General features: G+C 36.3%; 1 protein-coding gene across 1 annotated transcript in view; it reads left to right on the forward strand.

The window, feature by feature from the left end:
* Positions 1-19,613, forward strand: part of LOC127661842 (protein unc-13 homolog C-like) — a 167,358-nt gene that overhangs the window by 23,572 nt on the left and 124,173 nt on the right. The window contains exons 8-10 of the mRNA XM_052152769.1: positions 9,386-9,605; positions 12,525-12,752; positions 15,639-15,780. Coding sequence (XP_052008729.1) covers positions 9,386-9,605; positions 12,525-12,752; positions 15,639-15,780 — 590 coding nt within the window. The remainder of the gene's footprint in view (positions 1-9,385; positions 9,606-12,524; positions 12,753-15,638; positions 15,781-19,613) is intronic.

Here is a 19,613-nt window from a genome sequence, read left to right on the forward strand (position 1 = left end):
GTAGGTGATCACAATATCTATTGTGCATCTAGAAGAAAAATTACTACTTCAAATTTCCTTCTTTTCCTCACCCCAAGCTATCGTATGGCTTCAAGAGATTTAGCACATACCTATAGCGTACACGTCATGTGGACTAGTTTCATGATGCATTTATGGTGCTTTTTTGTTTTTGGCTGGACAGAAAGCAGCATGTGACAGTCACCGAATCAATGCTAATATGCTAGCCCTTGCTAAAACAGTCCTTGCTAACATGTTAGCCGTTGCTTAAATCAATTCTCCATCCAGTATTTAGTTCAACAGACATATTAACTGACAATTTATCTGTTATCATGTTTAAGTGTGTTTAGGAGTGTGTCAGGGTCATTCACAGACAAGAGATTGTGGTTGAATCTGTGTTTAAAAGTGCATTAATAGGTTTGTCTGATGTGCTGATTTGCCTTATTTGGGTGTTGATCAATGATTCTAGTTTTAATTTTACACTGGGACTTTAGTTCCACAGAGGGGCCAAATCCCTGAGATAGAGAAGAAAGTCTTAATCAATGAAATAATAATTACTCTTCTTTTTTCTGATCCTCGTTCCCTCCCATTAATTGATTTCTATCCGCTGAATAAACAGGACAGAGTTGATGTGATGTTTAGCTCTCTGTTTAGATATCTGACTGTAAGATGCCATCATTTTAATGGATGTTTGGTTGATTTTGGTTGTAATAAAATACATGCATTTAAAATGTCATGTTTATTTCTGTGTTCTGCTGACAAAAAAACGTATTTAGCATTACTGCGACCAAATGGTGAGGATGCGTTGTTATTCATATAATATTATATGGAAATATTGTGCGCAAGATTGAGAGATATAAGTCAAATTTACAGGTCGGAAACTTGCAATTCTCAATGATACCTGACTTGATGAGTTGTTCTGCTGGAAGGCAACTTTGCACTAGATGATAGTGAAATTTTCAGCAAATTATCTGCTCGTTATTTTCACATGCAAATGAGCTTTTGATTTGCTACAAAATGTTTCCATGATGTTTGCAGCTCTTCGCCAGTAGTGGTGAACCTCTGACAAACCATTGGCAACAATGGACAATTTGCGGCAACTTTGCCACAATGCTCTTTTGACTGTGAAAATTATCAGTGGCAAATTTGCTATGAACTCTCTATTTTTGTTAGGGGAATATAGTCAACTACCCTTTGCCGCAAATTCACCACTGAGAACCATTCATAAATGTAAAATCTCCAATCACTCGTTTAGATGTACCTGATTCAAAAGAACATTGTATGGTTCTCAGAGGTTATAAGAGAAGTGATGATGTCAGATATAGAGAACGGAGGCTGAAGCTGGCCTGCAGATTTCTAAGTAGGCTGAACAGATGTCTGTGGGTTTTTAACGGCATCAAATATGCCAGCGAGAGAAAAAGAAAGGAGGGGACAGAGAGAGAATTAAAAAAAGAGAGAGGGTAATGGAGAAATTGTTAGAGAGGAAGAATCCCTCTGAGGAAAGAGTGCAAAAAGCAGCTCATGCGTCCATATGCTTAAGATGATGCCAGAAAACAGGGACAGAAGCGGTTATATCACTAGAACACTCATGAAAGCCTCCTGCTAAAGGCAGTTCCTCTTTGCAAGCTTCATTACTCTGACTGATTCACAAAACAATCTGTGCTGAAATGTGCTGCTCAAACTGTTAAGATCAGACTAAAATGATCAAGGGACCTTGTTAAAAATAGACTTCAACTGTTCGTTGGTAACATTGGACTTATTCAAAAGGCTATGCAGAGCTGTAGGTGCTACACACAGCCAGAAACAGCACAAAGTTTGACTGTAGTGTTTAGGAATAATAGCATTTTTCATAGTACAACCTCACCATTAATGGGCAGGCCTAGTTTCGGAACACCCAATAGGTGTAATCACACTTAATTATCACAAAAGATCAACTTGGCTTAAAACTGTGATAATCTGTGCAGTTCTGGAAGTTTATTTGTGTTTATTAGTTGAGAAATAGATGATCCGTACTGGTGTAGACAGCAGCTGTCTCCAGGCACAATGATTATGTCACTGGCATCACAGCGTTCCCAGCACCTGCTGTGGATCAGAGAGGAAGTTCTGCCTCACAAAGTCACCGCTGTGACTTCCAGCACAGAAACAGAGCTGAACCATTGATGCCACCACAGTGGTTCTGGAAGCTGATAGCTCCAGGTGTAGAGGCCTCATTCTAGACAATTAATTGGTTGCTTGTTTTTCAAAACACAGGCAAGAGAGTGCAGTGGCATCCCAAATCCTGTCACGGTAATAATTCTGAGTAATTCTGTATCTCAATAACAGTATTTTACAATATAGTTATTTTTTGCTGGAAATGCAACCAAAAATGGCTTCAATATAATAAATAGCCAGGACCCCACCCAGGACCCCCCATATATATAAATATCCTGAAAACAAGATGCATTTACATAAAACAAATGTTTTTAAATCACAAATCTAAACTGCGAAAAAAAAATAAAAAAACTTTTTAGTATTTTTGCCTTGTTTTCCAGTATAAATAAATCTAAATATTCTTAAAAATATATATATTTACTTGAGAAGCAAAATGGCATAATATATTAAGTCTTGCTTTCAGAGAAATCTGACAAAATTGAGTCAACTTTATGCCTTAAAAAACAAAAAATCTGCCAATGGGGTAAGAACAATACACTTGTTTTCCCTTTGAATTAATTATATATATTTTTTACCCCATTGGCAAATAGTTCTATTTCTTCTGTTATGCATAAACCTCACTAAATTTAGTTGAAAACAAGACAAACTATCTGATGCAATTCTGCTTGTCTAGTAAATGTATCTTGTTTTAAGAATTTTTACATATTTTTAAGGCAAAAATACTAATAAAATATTTTTTTGCAGTACATTTTACAGAGGTTTATGCAAATAACTATTTGCCAGTTGATTAAGAAAATAAATACAATTCAAGATCAGTGTATTGTCTCTGTAAACAAGTATTATTATCTTGCTTCCAAAGTAGATTTAGCTTTACACCATAAAAAAACATCCTTTGTCTTGCTTTCAGTAAAATATCTAAACATCCTTAAAACAAGATACTGTACATTTACTTGATAAGCAAAATGGCATAAGATATTAAATCTTCTTTTCAGAGAGATCTAACATATTTTAAAGAGATTTATGCTTAGAAAAATTAGAAAAAAATATTTGCTAATGCCAAGCATTATTGAAGCAAGATTTTCTGAAAATAAGACTGTGAGCTCTATTTTCGTGAGTGCACAAAGCTCAGTGGTACACACTACAACCGTACGCAAAGTCTTATCCAATTTTGAGAGAGCTAATTCTATGTGCAGTTTTCGTGAAAGCGCAAGTGGGCAAGGGTGGAGTGTTTGCGCTACTGTGTCTTAACTCAGCGCAAAGTCCAAATTCATTCGCTGCATTTGCAGTTTGGAGATTCCACCAGCAGGTGGTTCGTGTCCAAATTCTGAAAGTACAGAACGTCAAATGATGTCCGTTCAATCACTGTTGAATCCGTTTATTAAAACCATAAAAAGAAAAGATTTGTGTTACTTTCTAGAGGGCATGGTGTATTTATTATTATTATTATTGTGTTTACTGTTATGTTTATATGTATTATTATTCTTGTATATTTACAATTGTATTTATGATTTAATTTTGACTAGTAATTGTCATAGAGGGATTTTTAAGTCACTGCAAAAGAGGCTGATGGAAGAAGTTGGAGAAAGTAAAATGTTTGGATTTGGTATGATTTTTTTGACCACTTAAACAATTTTTTATTATATTTCCATTTCATTTGAAGTGTAATTGTTGTTTGGTTTAATTGTTTCAAGTTTCAATAAATTAATAAAATGTTTCAAAATCAAAATCGACCGGTAGAAGTGAAGAGCACGCCGACACATTCGCTGTTAATACTAGCTATGACTTATGTGTCAGTAGATGAAAATGTTTCATAATAACTACTTAATTTAACAAAGCATACATCCAAATCCTGAAGAGAATCACATTTTCCATGCGTATAAAAGGAGCATGTCGCTGTCATAGGAATATGCCTGACATTCATCAAGGACACAGTTAATCCACAAAAGAAAGTCATTTTCAATTCTTCTAATTCATTGCACACAATCCATTTACACTACCAACATCTTATTAATGTGCTGTCTTTGTTTAAATAATTGGCGCTTGAGGGAATGGACTAGATAATAGGTCGCAGATGGTGGAATAACTGGAGAAGAACCTCAGAATTAAATTGCTCTTGGTCCAACCTTTTTTACGCATCGCGCATGCAATTTCGCCAAACCCACTTGCACCTAGACTTAGCGCATGCTTGCAAAAAAATACCAAAACTTCATGGCCATGCCCATTGACTTTGTGCTCATGACTTAAGGCATTGCCCTGTGCTTGGTCTCTTAAAATAGGGACTTTTATATCTTATGTTTGCTTCTCAAGTATCTTGTTTTAAGAATGTTTCAATATTACTACTAAATGGAAAACAAGACAAAATTACTGAGTAAGAAAATACGTTTTTGCAGTGTTTAGATATTTATACTGGAATTGCCCGCTGCTTGTGTAAACATTATATATCCAAATGCTCTGTGAAAAGAAAGACAAATAGAGATAGTTTAAGACACAGAGAAAGAGAGCTGCTCTTGTATGTCTGTGCTATCAGTTAAATACACTGAAGGCCCTTATATGTACTAAAGGCCTGGTTTTATGAAGTCTCTAGTGTGAGGATTGTGTGGTTAGCGGCTGTGTGTTTGACAGATGGTTTAATTTTTCCCCTCCTCAATTCTACCAAAGATTGTTACAGTGCTGACCATTTTGTTTGCCTTGAGTGATTACGAATATTCCCTGTCTCTCCGGCTCACAGGCCAGTGTTTAATTTAGAGGATAACTCATCTGGGTGCTCTGAAGTCGCTGGATTAAATTGGAAAGTCCTTTCCAGTTTTTTCTTGCTTTTAATCCTTCTCATTTGAGAAGGATGACGTGATTGTCGTCACTGTGAAATCTCCCATCAGGAGTCGCGAAATGTGGCATGAATGCATTTCTATTCAATGTGTTCTGATTTTGATATGACAAACTTATTTAACTCTTAATTCATGTTTATGAGACATAGCCCATAATGCTGGTCATAACATAAGTCATTGTGTAGAGACAATTTTGGCTTGTAGATTAGAATGTACAGTATAGGTGCATTTCTGTGGGAATAATTCACATCTCTAAACGTCAACAACGCCAATATCGATGGATTCTATCATAGCTAAATACCAGAAGAACTTGGGAGTGAAATGGGATAAAGTCTGTCAAATGTGCTTTTTCTGGCTGTGTCTAGCACCTGTCACTGTGCATATCCTTTTGAAGAATCCCAACATTAGAAACAAGTGGCTTAAGTGTATTTCCCTCATTATTTCAACCTTATCTTTAAAGTTTATGCAGGATATTTTAATGCAGTTTTTTTTTTGGGGCAGTGAAAAACTATATTGGACCCAAAAGTAAACTAAATTATGCTGTAAAATTATAAGTGGACCTAAGCAGGAAAGAAATAATAATTAAATATGGCTCATTTAGAATATGGCTCATTTAAGTTTTTCCTATAACTAAGACAACTGTCATTAATCATTAAGTGTAGTTGGATCAGCTTATATTACATTTGATGCGGCCACTTTATTTTTCACGTTTTTTTTTTTTGGCTGTTTTGTACGTAAATGTCTCCTTAGAGATCTTTTAAGTTGGCTCATCCTTTTATCTGTTTGAGGGATTCTTTGCTAATTAGCTATTTTCACTCTGCAGTACTTTTGTTTGCTTTATTTATTTATTTACCAGCCTTTTGGATGTGACTAAAGTTCTCGGCAGCTCTTAACGTAATGACTATGTGGGTGGAGAGCAGAGCACTCGTCTCAGCAAATGTGCACCATTAGAAACGAGAAAAGCGCATCACCAGCCCTCCTCTCCCTCCAATTCATTAGTCCTCTGTTCTGAAACCCTAGTGAGCTGCCTACATAGGCAGCATTTTGTGGCATCATTCCAATGTGAAGGCTGTTGCAAAAGCAATCTGCATAATTATGCTTAAGTCTAAATTAAAGTAGGGATCCGAACTATACAAAATCTAGATACCAGAATATCATTTAGACTTGGTTGTTTTGAGAAGCCACCTTGAGAAACCACCCTAGAAACTACTTAGCATCCACCTATAACACTCTATGAATGCAACCAATAAATGCTCTTAGGGACTGCATTGCAAATACCCAAAACACCCTTGAATCTTTTTGAGTTTGGCATAGGCAAGCACCTGCATTTCCATGTTTTCTTCTTGAAATTTACTCTGTATACTCAACATTCAACCAGCCTGATCTCATGAAAATGATGTAACTTTGCAACATTTCTGCACAATATTACAGTAAATGGTTCCTTAGATGTATCACGGTAGTTCTGAGTTGAAATGTCCATTGTGTGGTGCTACAAGCAAGTTACATTTTCTTTAAAAAAGACATTTTTTAAAGTTAATGCTTTATACAAAACCTATCTTCCTTCCCAAAAAAAAAATTAAAATGTTAAATACACTAAAAATAATTTATAATCATAATTTTGTGGTGCTTCTACATTGTCACTTTCGGCTCTCATATGGACTTGCATGCTTTTTAGGACTGTGGTCCACTGCATCCCAGTCCTTTGCTTTGCAAGTCCAACACTCTATCGGTTGAGCTACCCAATTTGATCATGCTTGAACAAGCTTATAAAAGTAGCTAGTTATGAATTGCAAGAATAAAAATGTATCGCCTTGCAAGTCACGTGCTATTGTAAAAGTGTTTTGATGTTGTAAAACAGCATTGTGTGAGCAACAGTGTGAAACGTGTTTATGAACTGATAATCTGCCATTTTGCTCCTGATTTGTGTGAAAGGAAATAAAGTAATTTGGCCATGTTTACATGTACCCACATAATGCGATTATAATATGATTAAGGTAATACTGGGTTTAACTGAAGCTCATTTTAATAGAATACTGTGATTATTTTATTGCCATTATGCTAATAATCAGAGTAATGATAATCGCAGTAAGATAAGTGGAGTACTCCTATTTTAATTGCTTTTTAATCGCATTTCTTCCACTCTGACCAAAGTGCACTTGCGCCAGTGCTGCAGCTGCATGATGTTACACTCAAGCACAGGTTCTTAAAAATCAGGGAAAAAAGAAAGAAGCTGAACTTTCTTCTTGGCTTCATGTTAAATGGCAGTTTCTTGCACCGTTTTCTAACAGTGGTGCTCCCTCGCTACAGAATCTACAGCCACATGGCCAAAATAAAACATATTTTCCCGAGTTGTGAATGTCCATTTGCAGTCTGAATTGAATGTTGGTGAGTTAAAAAAGACAATACTGTATACCGTAAATGAATGAAAGAAACACATCTTTCTATTGCGCTTGTCCTTGCGGGTGGAACACAACAACATCCAGTGCACCCAGGGTAGTCTGATTCCCAAACAAGTTACTCTTATGAACCTATTGTTTTCTTTTTAGAGAATCAAAACAGGGCATCCAATGTAGTCAAAAATTACTCTAATGAACCTGTTCTTTTAATCAGTCGTTCAAAAAGACTCACAAACTGACATATTTTTCTTATGCCAAGCTGTAGTTAATGGCACATATTTGCAACAAATTGTTTTTGTAATAATATATATATATATATATATATATATATATATATATGTACAGTACACTGGCGGCCAAAAGTTTGGAAGAATGTACAGATTTTGCTGTTCAGAAGGAAATTGGTACTTTTAATTCACCAAAGTGGCATTAAACTGATCACAAAGTACAGTCAGAACATTACTGATGTAAAAAACAGCACCATCACTATTTAAAAAAAGTCCTTTTTGATCAAATCTAGACAGGCCCCATTTCCAGCTGCCATCACTCCAACACTAAATTGCTAATTTGGTACTAGAAAATCACTTGCCATTATATCAAACACAGTTGAAAGCTATTTGTTTTTTTTAAATGAAGCTTAACATTGTCTTTGTGTGTTCTTCTTTTGAGTTGCCAAAGTATGCAATAGACTGGCATGTCTTAAGGTCAATAATTAGGTCAAAAATGGCAGAAAAGAAACAGCTTTCTCTAGAAACTCATCAGTAAATCATTGTTATGAGGAACGAATGCTATACAATGCTTGAAATTGCCAAAAAACGGAAGATTTCATCCAAAGGTGTACACTTCAGTCTTCAAAGACAAAGGACATCTGACTCTAACAAGGACAGAAAGAGATGTGGAAGACCAGATGTACAACTAAAGAGGATAAGTACATCAGAGTCTCTAGTTTGAGAAATAGACGCCTCACATGTCCTCCGCTGACAGCTTCATTGTATTCTACCTGCTCAACACCAGTTTCATGTACAACAGTAAAGAGAAGACTGAGGGGACTTATGGGAAGAATTGCAAAGAAAAAGCCACTTTTGAAACCGAAAAAGAAAATAAATGTTTAGAGTGGGCAAAGAAACACAGACATTGGACAACAGATAATTGGAAAAGAGTGTTATGGATCTTAACCCCATTGAGTTTTGTGGGATCAGCTAGACTGTAAGGTGCTTGAGAAGTGCCCATCAAGTCACATCTATGTCAAGTGCTACAGGAAGTGTGGGGTGAAATGTCACTGTAAAGGGATCAATGGAAAGGAGGAGGCGAGAACCGGCTTTTCAATATAAATAATGGTTTAATGGTAAACTTAAAAGAAGACACAAACACACATAAGACGGACATGTCCGCTAACGATCTCTCTCTCCCGCACGGCCCTCTGCAGTCAGTCTTTAAACCTCACGGAGGCATAATTAGCCTAATATGGGACCAGGTGTGTTGTATCAAGACCCGGCCCAGCCCTCCGCCCTGCCACAGTCACCTGAGTATCTGAACAATCTGACAGCTAGAATGCCAAGAATCTGCAATGCTGTCACTGCTGAACGTGGAAGATTTTTTTGATAAGAACTCTTTAAAGTAGTTTAATATATATATATACACAATAAGAGGATTGGTGTACATGTAAACTTGCCATTGTTGTTGTAGCGCCTCTAGTGTTGGTTTCACCAGAAAAGTATTTTTTGCAAATATGTACGTATAGTAACGTGATTCTATGAGGCGAGGTTGCATTCAGCAGAAACACTGCATAGGTAATCCTGAAAACTGCAAAAATGTACCTTTTCATCCTGTTTGTTCAAACCATGTTTTGCTTTGTTCACTACAGTATGCATAGGCCTACAATGAACAAGCGTTACAAGGCTGCATGCACTCATTTTTCTTCTGCGACCTCCATTGATTTGGGAAGACAACAACTGTGCATCTTGCTACACCTACCACACTCCCCTTTAAACTCTTTGTTTTCTCTTTATCTCTCAGAAACTGCATGTGCTGAGAAAGACCCTGCAGGCATTGATCTATCCCATCTCCTCCACGACACCCCATAATTTTGAGGTGTGGACAGCAACCGCTCCAACCTACTGTCACGAGTGTGAGGGACTACTATGGGGTATCGCCCGGCAAGGCATGCGCTGCACAGAATGTGGGGTGAAATGTCACGAGAAATGCCAGGACCTTCTGAACGCAGACTGTCTTCAACGTGAGTCTGTTATTCAGTAACCTCAAATAATTTTGTTTTATTTGCAAATATCCTCCCTCTTCATCCTATCACTTTACCATACCTGACTGCTTCTATATAGGGGCCCCAAAACTCATATGAACACTTAAAGGGATAGTTCACCCTAAAATGAAAATTCTCTCATCATTTACTCTCCCTCATGCCATTCAAGACTTTCTTTCCTCTGCTTAACACAGATGAAGATTTTTAGAAGAATATCTCAGCTCTGTAGGTCCGTACAATGCAAATGAATGGTGGCCAAAACTTCGAAGTTCCAAAAAGCACATAAAGGTATAATAAAATCCATATGAATCCAGTGGTTAAATCCATGTCTTCAGAAGAAATATGATAGGTGTGGGTGAGAAACAGATCAATATTTAAGTCCTTTTTGTGTAAATATCCACATTCCCAAATGTGTATGTGGATATTTATACTAAAATAGGACTTAAATATTGATCTGTTTCTCACCCATACCAATCATATAGCTTCTGAAGATATGGATTTAACCACTGGAGTCATTTGGATTACTTTTATGCTGCCTTTATGTGATTTTTGGACCATCAAAGTTCTGGCAACCATTCACTTGCATTTTATGGACCTACAGAGTTAAGATATTTTTCTACAAATCTTTGCTTGTATTCAGCAGAAGAAAGAAAATCATTCACATCTGGGATGGCATGAGGGTGAGTAAATGATGAGAGAATTTTCATTTTTTGCTGAACTATCCCTTTAAAGTAATGTTGGATAGCATGCAAAAAGTGTTCATCCTGACAAATAAACCTGAAATAGATGTCCTGAGATGTCACTCCTGTTTTGTTAAACATCCAAATCTGGGCTAATCAGAAATGCTCTAAAAACAAATCAGAGCAAAAACAGCTCAGAAAAGTTAGTTCTGAGAAAATCTCTAGTGGCCTTTGTTTGCAGATGCAATGACATTCACACACATGACATCAAGTGCGACTTAAGTCTCCAGATACGTTCTGGAGGCCAATCTCTAATCTTTAGACAATGGAGAGTTTATTCAGTCATTATTAAAACATGAATATACAGTAAAAGTCTATTTATCATGCTGTAAACCCATATACAATCTTAATGATTCATAAATAGCATTGTCTGTCATGCCTCCTGACAGCTCTCAACTCTGATGATTTGCGTTTGGCAGCTGTTTGTTTCTTTGTCTCTGAATTTTACACAGTTCTGCACTTTAGTTCATTTTGCTGACAGAAAAAAACTGTCACACTGCTATTTGTTGAGTGGTAATCTCAGACTGCACCAAAGGACTGTGGGTGAGTATGATATATGTTATTGGTCGCTCTTGAGTTCTCTAGTAAACCTCTCAAATATGGCCTCCTGCCAAATACACAAATGGATCCATGTAGAGAGAGATTTATTAAATGAGCCGTCATACTCATTATATTTAGAGTGTGTGTGTTTACTTGTGAGAGTGTAGGAGTGTGTTGTCTGGTTTGGTGCTTAGCCATTCAAATAAGGTTAGTTAAAGGTTTCTATGTGATCATATCTGGGGTGAGATGACTCTCTCTCTCTCAGTAATACTATTTGACTCATTTAGCGCCTCATGAACATTATGAAGCATTCATACGGTATTTGCGATGCTTCTATGAATGAATGATTCATTCTGATAAGGTTTTTGAGAGATTTGTTACGTGTTGATTCAAAGAATCTTCTCTGCATAGTTTGATATAAAGTTAAATTAATGGTAGACAGTCAAATATGACATCTTCCCATGTATGTGAACTCGGTTACATTAAAGGTTATGTTGATATGGCAAGAAGTACATCCGAATTCATATACTTATACTACAGTAGTTAATAAAAGTATGTACTTTACTGGTGGGAAAGTATTTTAATTGTGCCCTTAGCTATTAAAAAGATTTTTATTCTCCCAATAGTTCACCCCAAAATGAAATTCAGTCATCATTTACTCACCCTCAGGTTGTTACAAACCTGTTTGACTTTCTTTCGGTTTTCTTTCAAGGAGATATTGAGCATTATGTTATCCTCTCTCATCTTTTTTTGTGTGTGCATATAATGAAAGCGAATGGTGGCTAAGGTGCTGTTCACACCAAACATGTTTCGTTTTTTTTTTTAAATGTAGAACATGTTTTTCAATAGTTTTTCTATTTAAAAATGCGCTACATGGACATCATAGACCGTTGCATCACATTTAGCAGTTTTTCATTGTCTTGTACAGGAGTGCAGTGTTTTTTTTAGATGCTGCCTCAAATTAAAACAAACTTAATGGTTAAAACACGTCTCAAGACACCTGCGTTCTGTTCTATTCGTGGTGCTATGTCTAGCTTTGTTTAGTGCGAGGATGCTTTCGATGTGAATGGAAATGTTATTTTTAGGTGAACACATTTTAACATGTTTAGATATGCATTCCACAGAATTTCATAGATTTTCTCCCAAAATCAACAAAGAAAATGGAAAAGACGTCTGCAGATTTCACAGATTGCACTCAGATTTCAGACTTCTCATTATTATTTAACCTTTAAGATTCAAACATTTTACCATCAAAATACATAAACCAACCATTACAACTTTTTCCTCGAATTCTTCAAATATTTCTCTACATCTGAAAAAGTTGATAGACAACTGCCACAAATTTTGCCACAAATTTTTTGTAGCGCATAAATGTGTGAACAATATTCACCATATTCAAGCATGAATGAATCATTCTGAAAAATTCAATGGAAATATTATGTTATCCGGGCAGCTTTAACACACTCTTTTCAATACACTATGATTTTGGGAGCATTAATCTTAATCTTGCATGCTATTTTGGATATATATTATGCAAATAAGTATGCAGCCTTGAGTGTATCACATGAAAGATTGAAATTTCCCTTACAGTGTAATGTAAAGCATATCACCCCAACAGGTGCAGTGGAGAAGAGCTCGAAACACGGAGCAGAGGACAAAACCCAAAACATCATTATGGCAATGAAGGAACGGATGAAGATCAGAGAGAAGAACCGACCCGAGGTTTTCGAGGTGATCCAGGAGATGTTTCAGCTCTCGAAGGAAGATTTCACCACTCATCTGAAAACAGCCAAACAGGCCGTGCTGGAGGGGACGTCCAAGTGGTCCGCCAAGATTACCATCACAGGTTAGGGGCAGAAACATATATGAAACTAGGTTTCTCTGAGAAAAACACTTAATATCTGGTCATTTTGCTTCTCAAGTAAATGTATCTTGTTTTAAGGTTGTTTAGATATTTCTATGTAAAACAAGACAAAAATACTGACCAAGAAAAATATTTTTTTTTGCGGTACAGCTCCTTCAGCTCAGGTCTAACAAAACCCCCAAGGCTTTGTCCACTATTTGCAGCTCTACTGTTTGTATATGGCTGGAACAGACCCTACATGGAAATGCTGCTCAGTTTTGTTTGGGAAAAATGCCGAGGACTTTTCTTGTTTCTTGACAGCTAGATTCGCCAGACCACAGCAACCATCTGCTCTGGAGAGAAACGTAGGCAGTCATGTCAGTCTCTATGAGTCATAAAGAACCTTTCCTGTTCATCTACTAGGGATGTGCAAAACATTAGTTTTTTTTTTTTTTAAATCGACTGTTTGGTGGCTTGCCTGAACGATAATATATTATAGTACATTCCTGCATAAACCAGCCTAAGGGCATTTGCTGGTCTTAGCTCATTAAAGCTGGTCTAGCTGCTCTCACAGCCTGGCTAATCTTGTGTTTAGCTGGTTAGCCAGTTGATCTCCCAGCCAGACCTTCTGACAAGTGCACAAAATCCCTGTTAAACCATCAAAACAGGCCAGCGTAACCAGCTTGGCCAGTCTGGGAGACCAGCTAACCAACTTATACCGGTTTAAGACGGTTTACCAACATAGTTCAATGATTTGGTGTTTCCCGTAACCATAGTTCCAATGAACATTTGCAAACAGCATCTCAAAGTTCTGTGGTTGGACCTACAGCTTTCCTCCTGTGGATAGAAGCATAGTTCCTTGTTAGGTTGCTGTTTGGACATCATGTGACTTTGCTAAGGATTCTATATCTTTTATTCCATATATATCTATAATTTTGTCAAGACTTTGACAAGGTGTATTACTACAGCTGTCTGCCAGGTGAAGTTTGTTCCTCTTTGTGTCCGTATATGTGATGCACCTTCACCTGACTTTGTAGGTCAACAGAGGCTGTGAATTATTGCCAAGCTTGCAGTGTTGCCAGAATGTCAACAGGACAGTGAGAGACAAACAGCTTTCTGCTTTAATTAACCCTGGCTAACAATCAAGTTTCCCATTTTATAATGTATTCATACATTTCTGATTATTTATCAAGGGGTTTTATAAACTCTGGCATATATGAATTCAGATTTAGTTTGATGGCATCTTGCACTGACAGATTGCATAGTGTAAACCAAGTGACCACACTGAAAAAAACCCATTATTTTCTCAAGCAGTATTTGGTAATGCTTTACAATAAGGCAGTGTTTGAAAACATTAGTTAACATGAACTAACAATGAACAACACTTCTACAGCACCTATTAATCATCATTAATGTTCATCTCTTCATATGCATATACATAAAAAAAAAAAGTTGTATATGTTAACATTAGTTAATGCATTATAATCTAATGTGAACAAACAATGAACATTTGTATTTTCCAAAATTATCATTACCAAGATTAATAAATGCTTATACCTTATACATATAACTAATGTTAACAAATAGACCCTTATTGCAAAGTATTACCACTTATGCTTATATATTTCAGAGAGTATATCTTGAATGATTAATTACTTATAAATATCAATAAAAAATATTTTTTTAATTGGGTTTTACTCATAAATGTAACACAATTTTGTGAGGTTTTTGCTTAAAATAAAATAAAATAATAATAAAAAATATTTGACATTGAGGTTAGAAAATAAAACATTGTTACAGTTTATACTGTATAGAGCTGTTCTGGTTGTAATCTAAAACTCGGAAGAGAATTAGCATTTTCGAGCCATAGGTTTCCTCTGGATTTTCCAATGGGTTTTTACAATGGCTGTCTTGGATTTATAATAATAATGACTGTTAAACATTATTTGACTTGGATGGTATTACATCATAAATTACACATAGTCATACCCTAAACGTGTACAAAGGAACGTTTTTTTTTAAAAAAACATTTGAGGTGTGACTGTGTGTAATATATGTTGTAGAACATCACAAGTGATGTTTAGCGCAAACCTTACTTATTTTACTCAGAAATTGAAAAAGCCAATTATAAAAACACATAGGAAAATCCAGAGGGAACCTATGGTGAATTAGCCTTCCGGGTTCACCTACAAATTGACGTAGTGGCTGAAAGCGCTATTAAGATTTTTTTACGTTTTAAGGATCTTGTTTTAAAGATGTTTTTATGCAGTGTGAAGAGATATCACACTTGCAGTAAAACACACTGAATTAGCATTACACCTCACATTGTGCAAAAACCCCATTATACACAAACTCATACACTCTTTCTACCACTATTCTTTCATTCTGGCTAAACTCTTTGGATTTTATTAGTCTTTTCAGGCAGACCTTTGACATTGCACCAAACTCTGTCTGTTTCCAACCCCAAGGATATATGTTCCCTGAATAATTTAACACCCTGCTCATTCATAATTAAAAAGGCGAGAGCTTCCTGTGACCTACTATTTTCTCTGTGACGAATAGAGACACTGATGGCATCCCCATTGACTGAGTGTATTGCTACAGTCAGGCTACACACAGTTTTTATGTTGTACTGTTGCACATTTGTATCTTCCTAATTGACATATTAGTTAACTAGGGTCTCAAACATACACACGCAAACATCCAGAACATGACTGATGCCCTGTTTATTGCTTTTTGTTCTACAACAGCTTTCTAAATGCCCAATTCTTCAGACAATAGCGTTTTATCTCTTGTTCAGGGGCATTTCGAAGCATTGAGTTTTTTTTTGCTTACCTCATGAATAAACAATTTGTCTCAAGTTGACACTTTTCTGTCTTCTTTCTCTAGTGTTGTGCGCTCAAGGTTTACAAGCCAAGGACAAGACGGGCTCCAGCGACCCTTATGTCACGGTACAAATTGGAAAGACTAAACGGAGGACCAAAACTGTTTTTGGCAATCTCAATCCCATCTGGGATGAAAAGTTCTTCTTGTGAGTGCCCCTTTTATTTACATTCAATGTTTTGAACAAGTGTATCTAACATTATGTCATAGGTAAGGGATATACTGTATACTTATATATATATATATATATATATATATATATATATATATATATATATATATATATATATATATATATATATATATATATGAACAGGTTCATTTGGGATTATTGAATTTTTTTAATGCAGTAAATCTTTCAAATATAAAATCAGGTTGAACGCTGAGTGCATAGATATAATTTCTGTTTCATAACATTTCTGTCACTCAATCACAAACAATGAATGGCATTTAGAATGGCTTATGAATTATTCAAAGCAGCCTTAATTTTACATTTTCTGTAGAGCCCCTCCATTACGAGTATGAGTCTTTGCATTTTTCTCGTTGATACTCAAAGGGGCTTTTTGGTTAGTTTGAAATAGGCTTTTTGATTGTAAATGACACGTTATGGAAATGATCTGTAGTCCAGTAAGCTTTGCTTTGCCGTAGCCTCATGGGACTATTTCTTATTATATTCCTGATTGCAGTCATTTGCCGAATTAACTGAAGAATCAGAGTGTTTAGATGGAGATGAGATGATCAGCTATCAGATACATATCGAATTTAGAACCACATTTAAAAGTGGCCTAAATCAAATCGTCAAAAAAAAAGAACAACAAATAGAACTGAACGCAGCTGTCACATGACGCGTTTTTAAAAGTTGCTGTTCTTTTTAAAAAAATGTGCCGCTCCTGTGCGCTGAAAAAACAACATGTAATAATTCGAACGAGATGGCAAAATCATAAGATATTGTGCAACTTGGCTCATACGACATGGTACGACTTTTAGACTAACCAATCATATACATAGAAAAAAAAATTTGTGGTAAAGTAGACCTACCATATACATAGCAGAAAAAATGAAGTACTTTCTAAATTGAATAAGTTAATTTAAGCGTGCACTTGAAAATATTAAATCTTGTTACATTTATTTGCTAATTTGAGGAAATTTCACTTTTTGTTAATTATACTTTTTGAAGCTAATATTCCTTGCATGCATAATTAATGAGCTTGCATGGTTCACTGCTTGCAGTTGATTTACGCCATTTTTATCGTTGATTTTGATGTTACGTTGAGGAACTTGTTATTTAGTGAATTCTGAAGTAAATGTTCTACTCAAAATTACATGTTCATGATCAAATAAATGATCTGTTGATTGTTACCGTGATCAGGGCTGGACTGGTAATCTGGCATACCGGGCATTTACCCGGTGGGCCGACGCACTTTGGGGCTGATCAGGGTTGGCCGCGAAACGGGCCGAATGGGCCGGGATAAGCTAAATGAGCCAATGCGTTATGCAGAACAGATTACAAAACGGCGCCGCGATATGCAGAAAAGGACAGTGAACACCACCACAGTTATAGCAATTGGTGTAATGGACTAAATCTACCCGGTGTTTTATTACGCTGTTGTATGACCTCGATAAAGGAACGCCATTTATTATGACCACATACACATTGGTGCTTTTTGAGCATAACTGCTTAGAACGTGCATGTAAACACACTCATTCCTTTGCGGACGTGCTTGTCCTCTGTCATGCGTTTAGCTATATTTATTTAATTATATTGGTTATGGTTCTACAAATCACAAAACTGATCATTTACTCTGTTCACAGCCCTTTACAGTATATAACTCGTATATGCAACTTAAATGTCTGCAATTAGCCACTGCCTGGTCATATTTCAGATTTCATTCACCAGTTCAGCACGTTCAGCGTCCTTTCACTGTGTGTTTAGAGTAAAAGTTTGGTTTGCCTTAATGTGTGTCCAAAGATAAGATCATGTATCATCTTTATTACCCTCTTTGGTCTTTACAGGTAGATATCGATAAAAAAAAAAAAAAAAGATAAAATTAGATTATAAATTAGAAACTTCTAGATAAAATGTACTATAGTAATTAATACTCTGACACTAATTTGTGCAAAGCGCACTAATGACTTGTTTAAGACTTGAAGCTAAAAGTTGAGGACTTGTAAATTGACTTGGACTTGCCTGCCTTGACATGGGACTTGACTCGAGACTTGAATGCAATGACTTGAGACTTACTTGTGACTTGGAAAACAATGACTTGGTCCCACCTCTGCCGATTTCTATTCACAGTCCAGCCCTGACCGTGATGGTGTTTTGTGCACCAAGTTTTCAGGCGCAGCTTCGTGTCTTGTTTCTATCACCATTTAAGCAAGCTTATGTTGTCTAATAGACTTCATAACATGGATTAAGATTCCAATGTGGAAGGCTTCCGTGTGTCATGTAGTAAAGGCCTAAGGACGTTAAAAACGCATTGAAATGCTAGTTCACATTTAAAAGTGTGGCTTAATTCAGTGCTACATTGCTTTAGTAAAATGTACAAACTAAGAGTAAAGTTTACTTGAAACAGAGTATTGCAAAGTGAATTTACTTGAGAATTTCTAATTAAAGCCACCAAGAATCATCTATAGCCTTTACTTGAAAATATGATCTGTTAAATTTACTAGCAATTTCTGCATGGAAATTGTTTCCTAGGTTTTTTAAGTAAACCCAACTCCAATTTTCTTTCAGCGTATGCTTTCCTTGTCTCGTTCCAAACCCCGATATTTACTTTCATCCATGGTTGACAAAATGTACTTTCCTATTAAAATCATGGCATAGGATTAGAGCTTATGTAAGAAGTTAAATAGAAGAAAAAAATATATAACATTGTTTGTTTGTTCATTTCTTTTCCTCTATAGAATTAAATCTCCTACAATTATGACTTGTCATGAAACCATGTTAATTACGACCATCTAGCGCATGTTTACATAGAAATACAATTGAGAAACAGCGCACACAGATGGAACAACGTTTCAAACGCCACTAAATGTGGTCTGAGAGAACAGCCAGCATGTTTTTCATCAGAGAGATCTTCCAAAAACATTGCTGGTGCGTTGAATATCAAATCAGTGAATCCTGTGAGAAGATATCAGAACAGGAACGATGTTGTTTTCAACTTTAGCTTAAATGTGTGTGGATGTGTTTGCTGCGGTGAGGAAGAATTGCTGGATTATTAGAGTGATTAGAATTACAGCTTGTAGCTGTACATCTTATATGACCCATAATCCTCATTGCCCACTTGAATTTTCCATTTCAGCACGAGTTCACGATCTTAATCCCTGAGAGAAACGGCAATGGCTCTTTAATGGATATGTCTATGGCCTATAGCCACAGAAATCTCTCTCATACACTCCCACTGTTTTCAAACAACGCTATATAGGTCATGTAATCATCTTTGAGGACAGCAATCTAGACTAAAGTGAAAAATTTTCTGAAGAAAATATGAGTGGTGTTTGCCCGTGCAAATCTCTCTTCGAGGTTGCCTGGGTGTTGTAGGTGGTTTCCATGGTGATGCTATGCTGAGTTGTTGTTCGGGTGTTGCTAGGGGGATCTGGGTGGTTACTAGGTGGTTTTATACTGGCCCAAGTCAAAGAAATGTATTATGTTCTGGCCTCCAGAAAGGACGTGGGTCCCTCCTTCAATGTAAATCAAATAGATTTTTCCTCCTGTTTTTTCTTCCAACATGTAAAAATCATTAATCTGATTGCCTCAATAGTAACAGGACATCTTTCTTCAAGAAGACAATTTAAGCTATTGTTCATGTCTGTGGCACAAATGGTGTGGACTGATTATTTGGGTGAGAGGTCGGTTAAAAACACAGAACCTAAGTATAAGCAATAGAAATAGTGATGCTCGCCTTAGCAAATACAACAAAACATGTTGCTGAATCTCAAGTCTTGTGTTCCATTAGGGGTGTTCTATGGTTATTGCATCCA

Source organism: Xyrauchen texanus, chromosome 21 (assembly GCF_025860055.1).
Source record: "Xyrauchen texanus isolate HMW12.3.18 chromosome 21, RBS_HiC_50CHRs, whole genome shotgun sequence".
NCBI lineage: Eukaryota > Metazoa > Chordata > Actinopteri > Cypriniformes > Catostomidae > Xyrauchen > Xyrauchen texanus.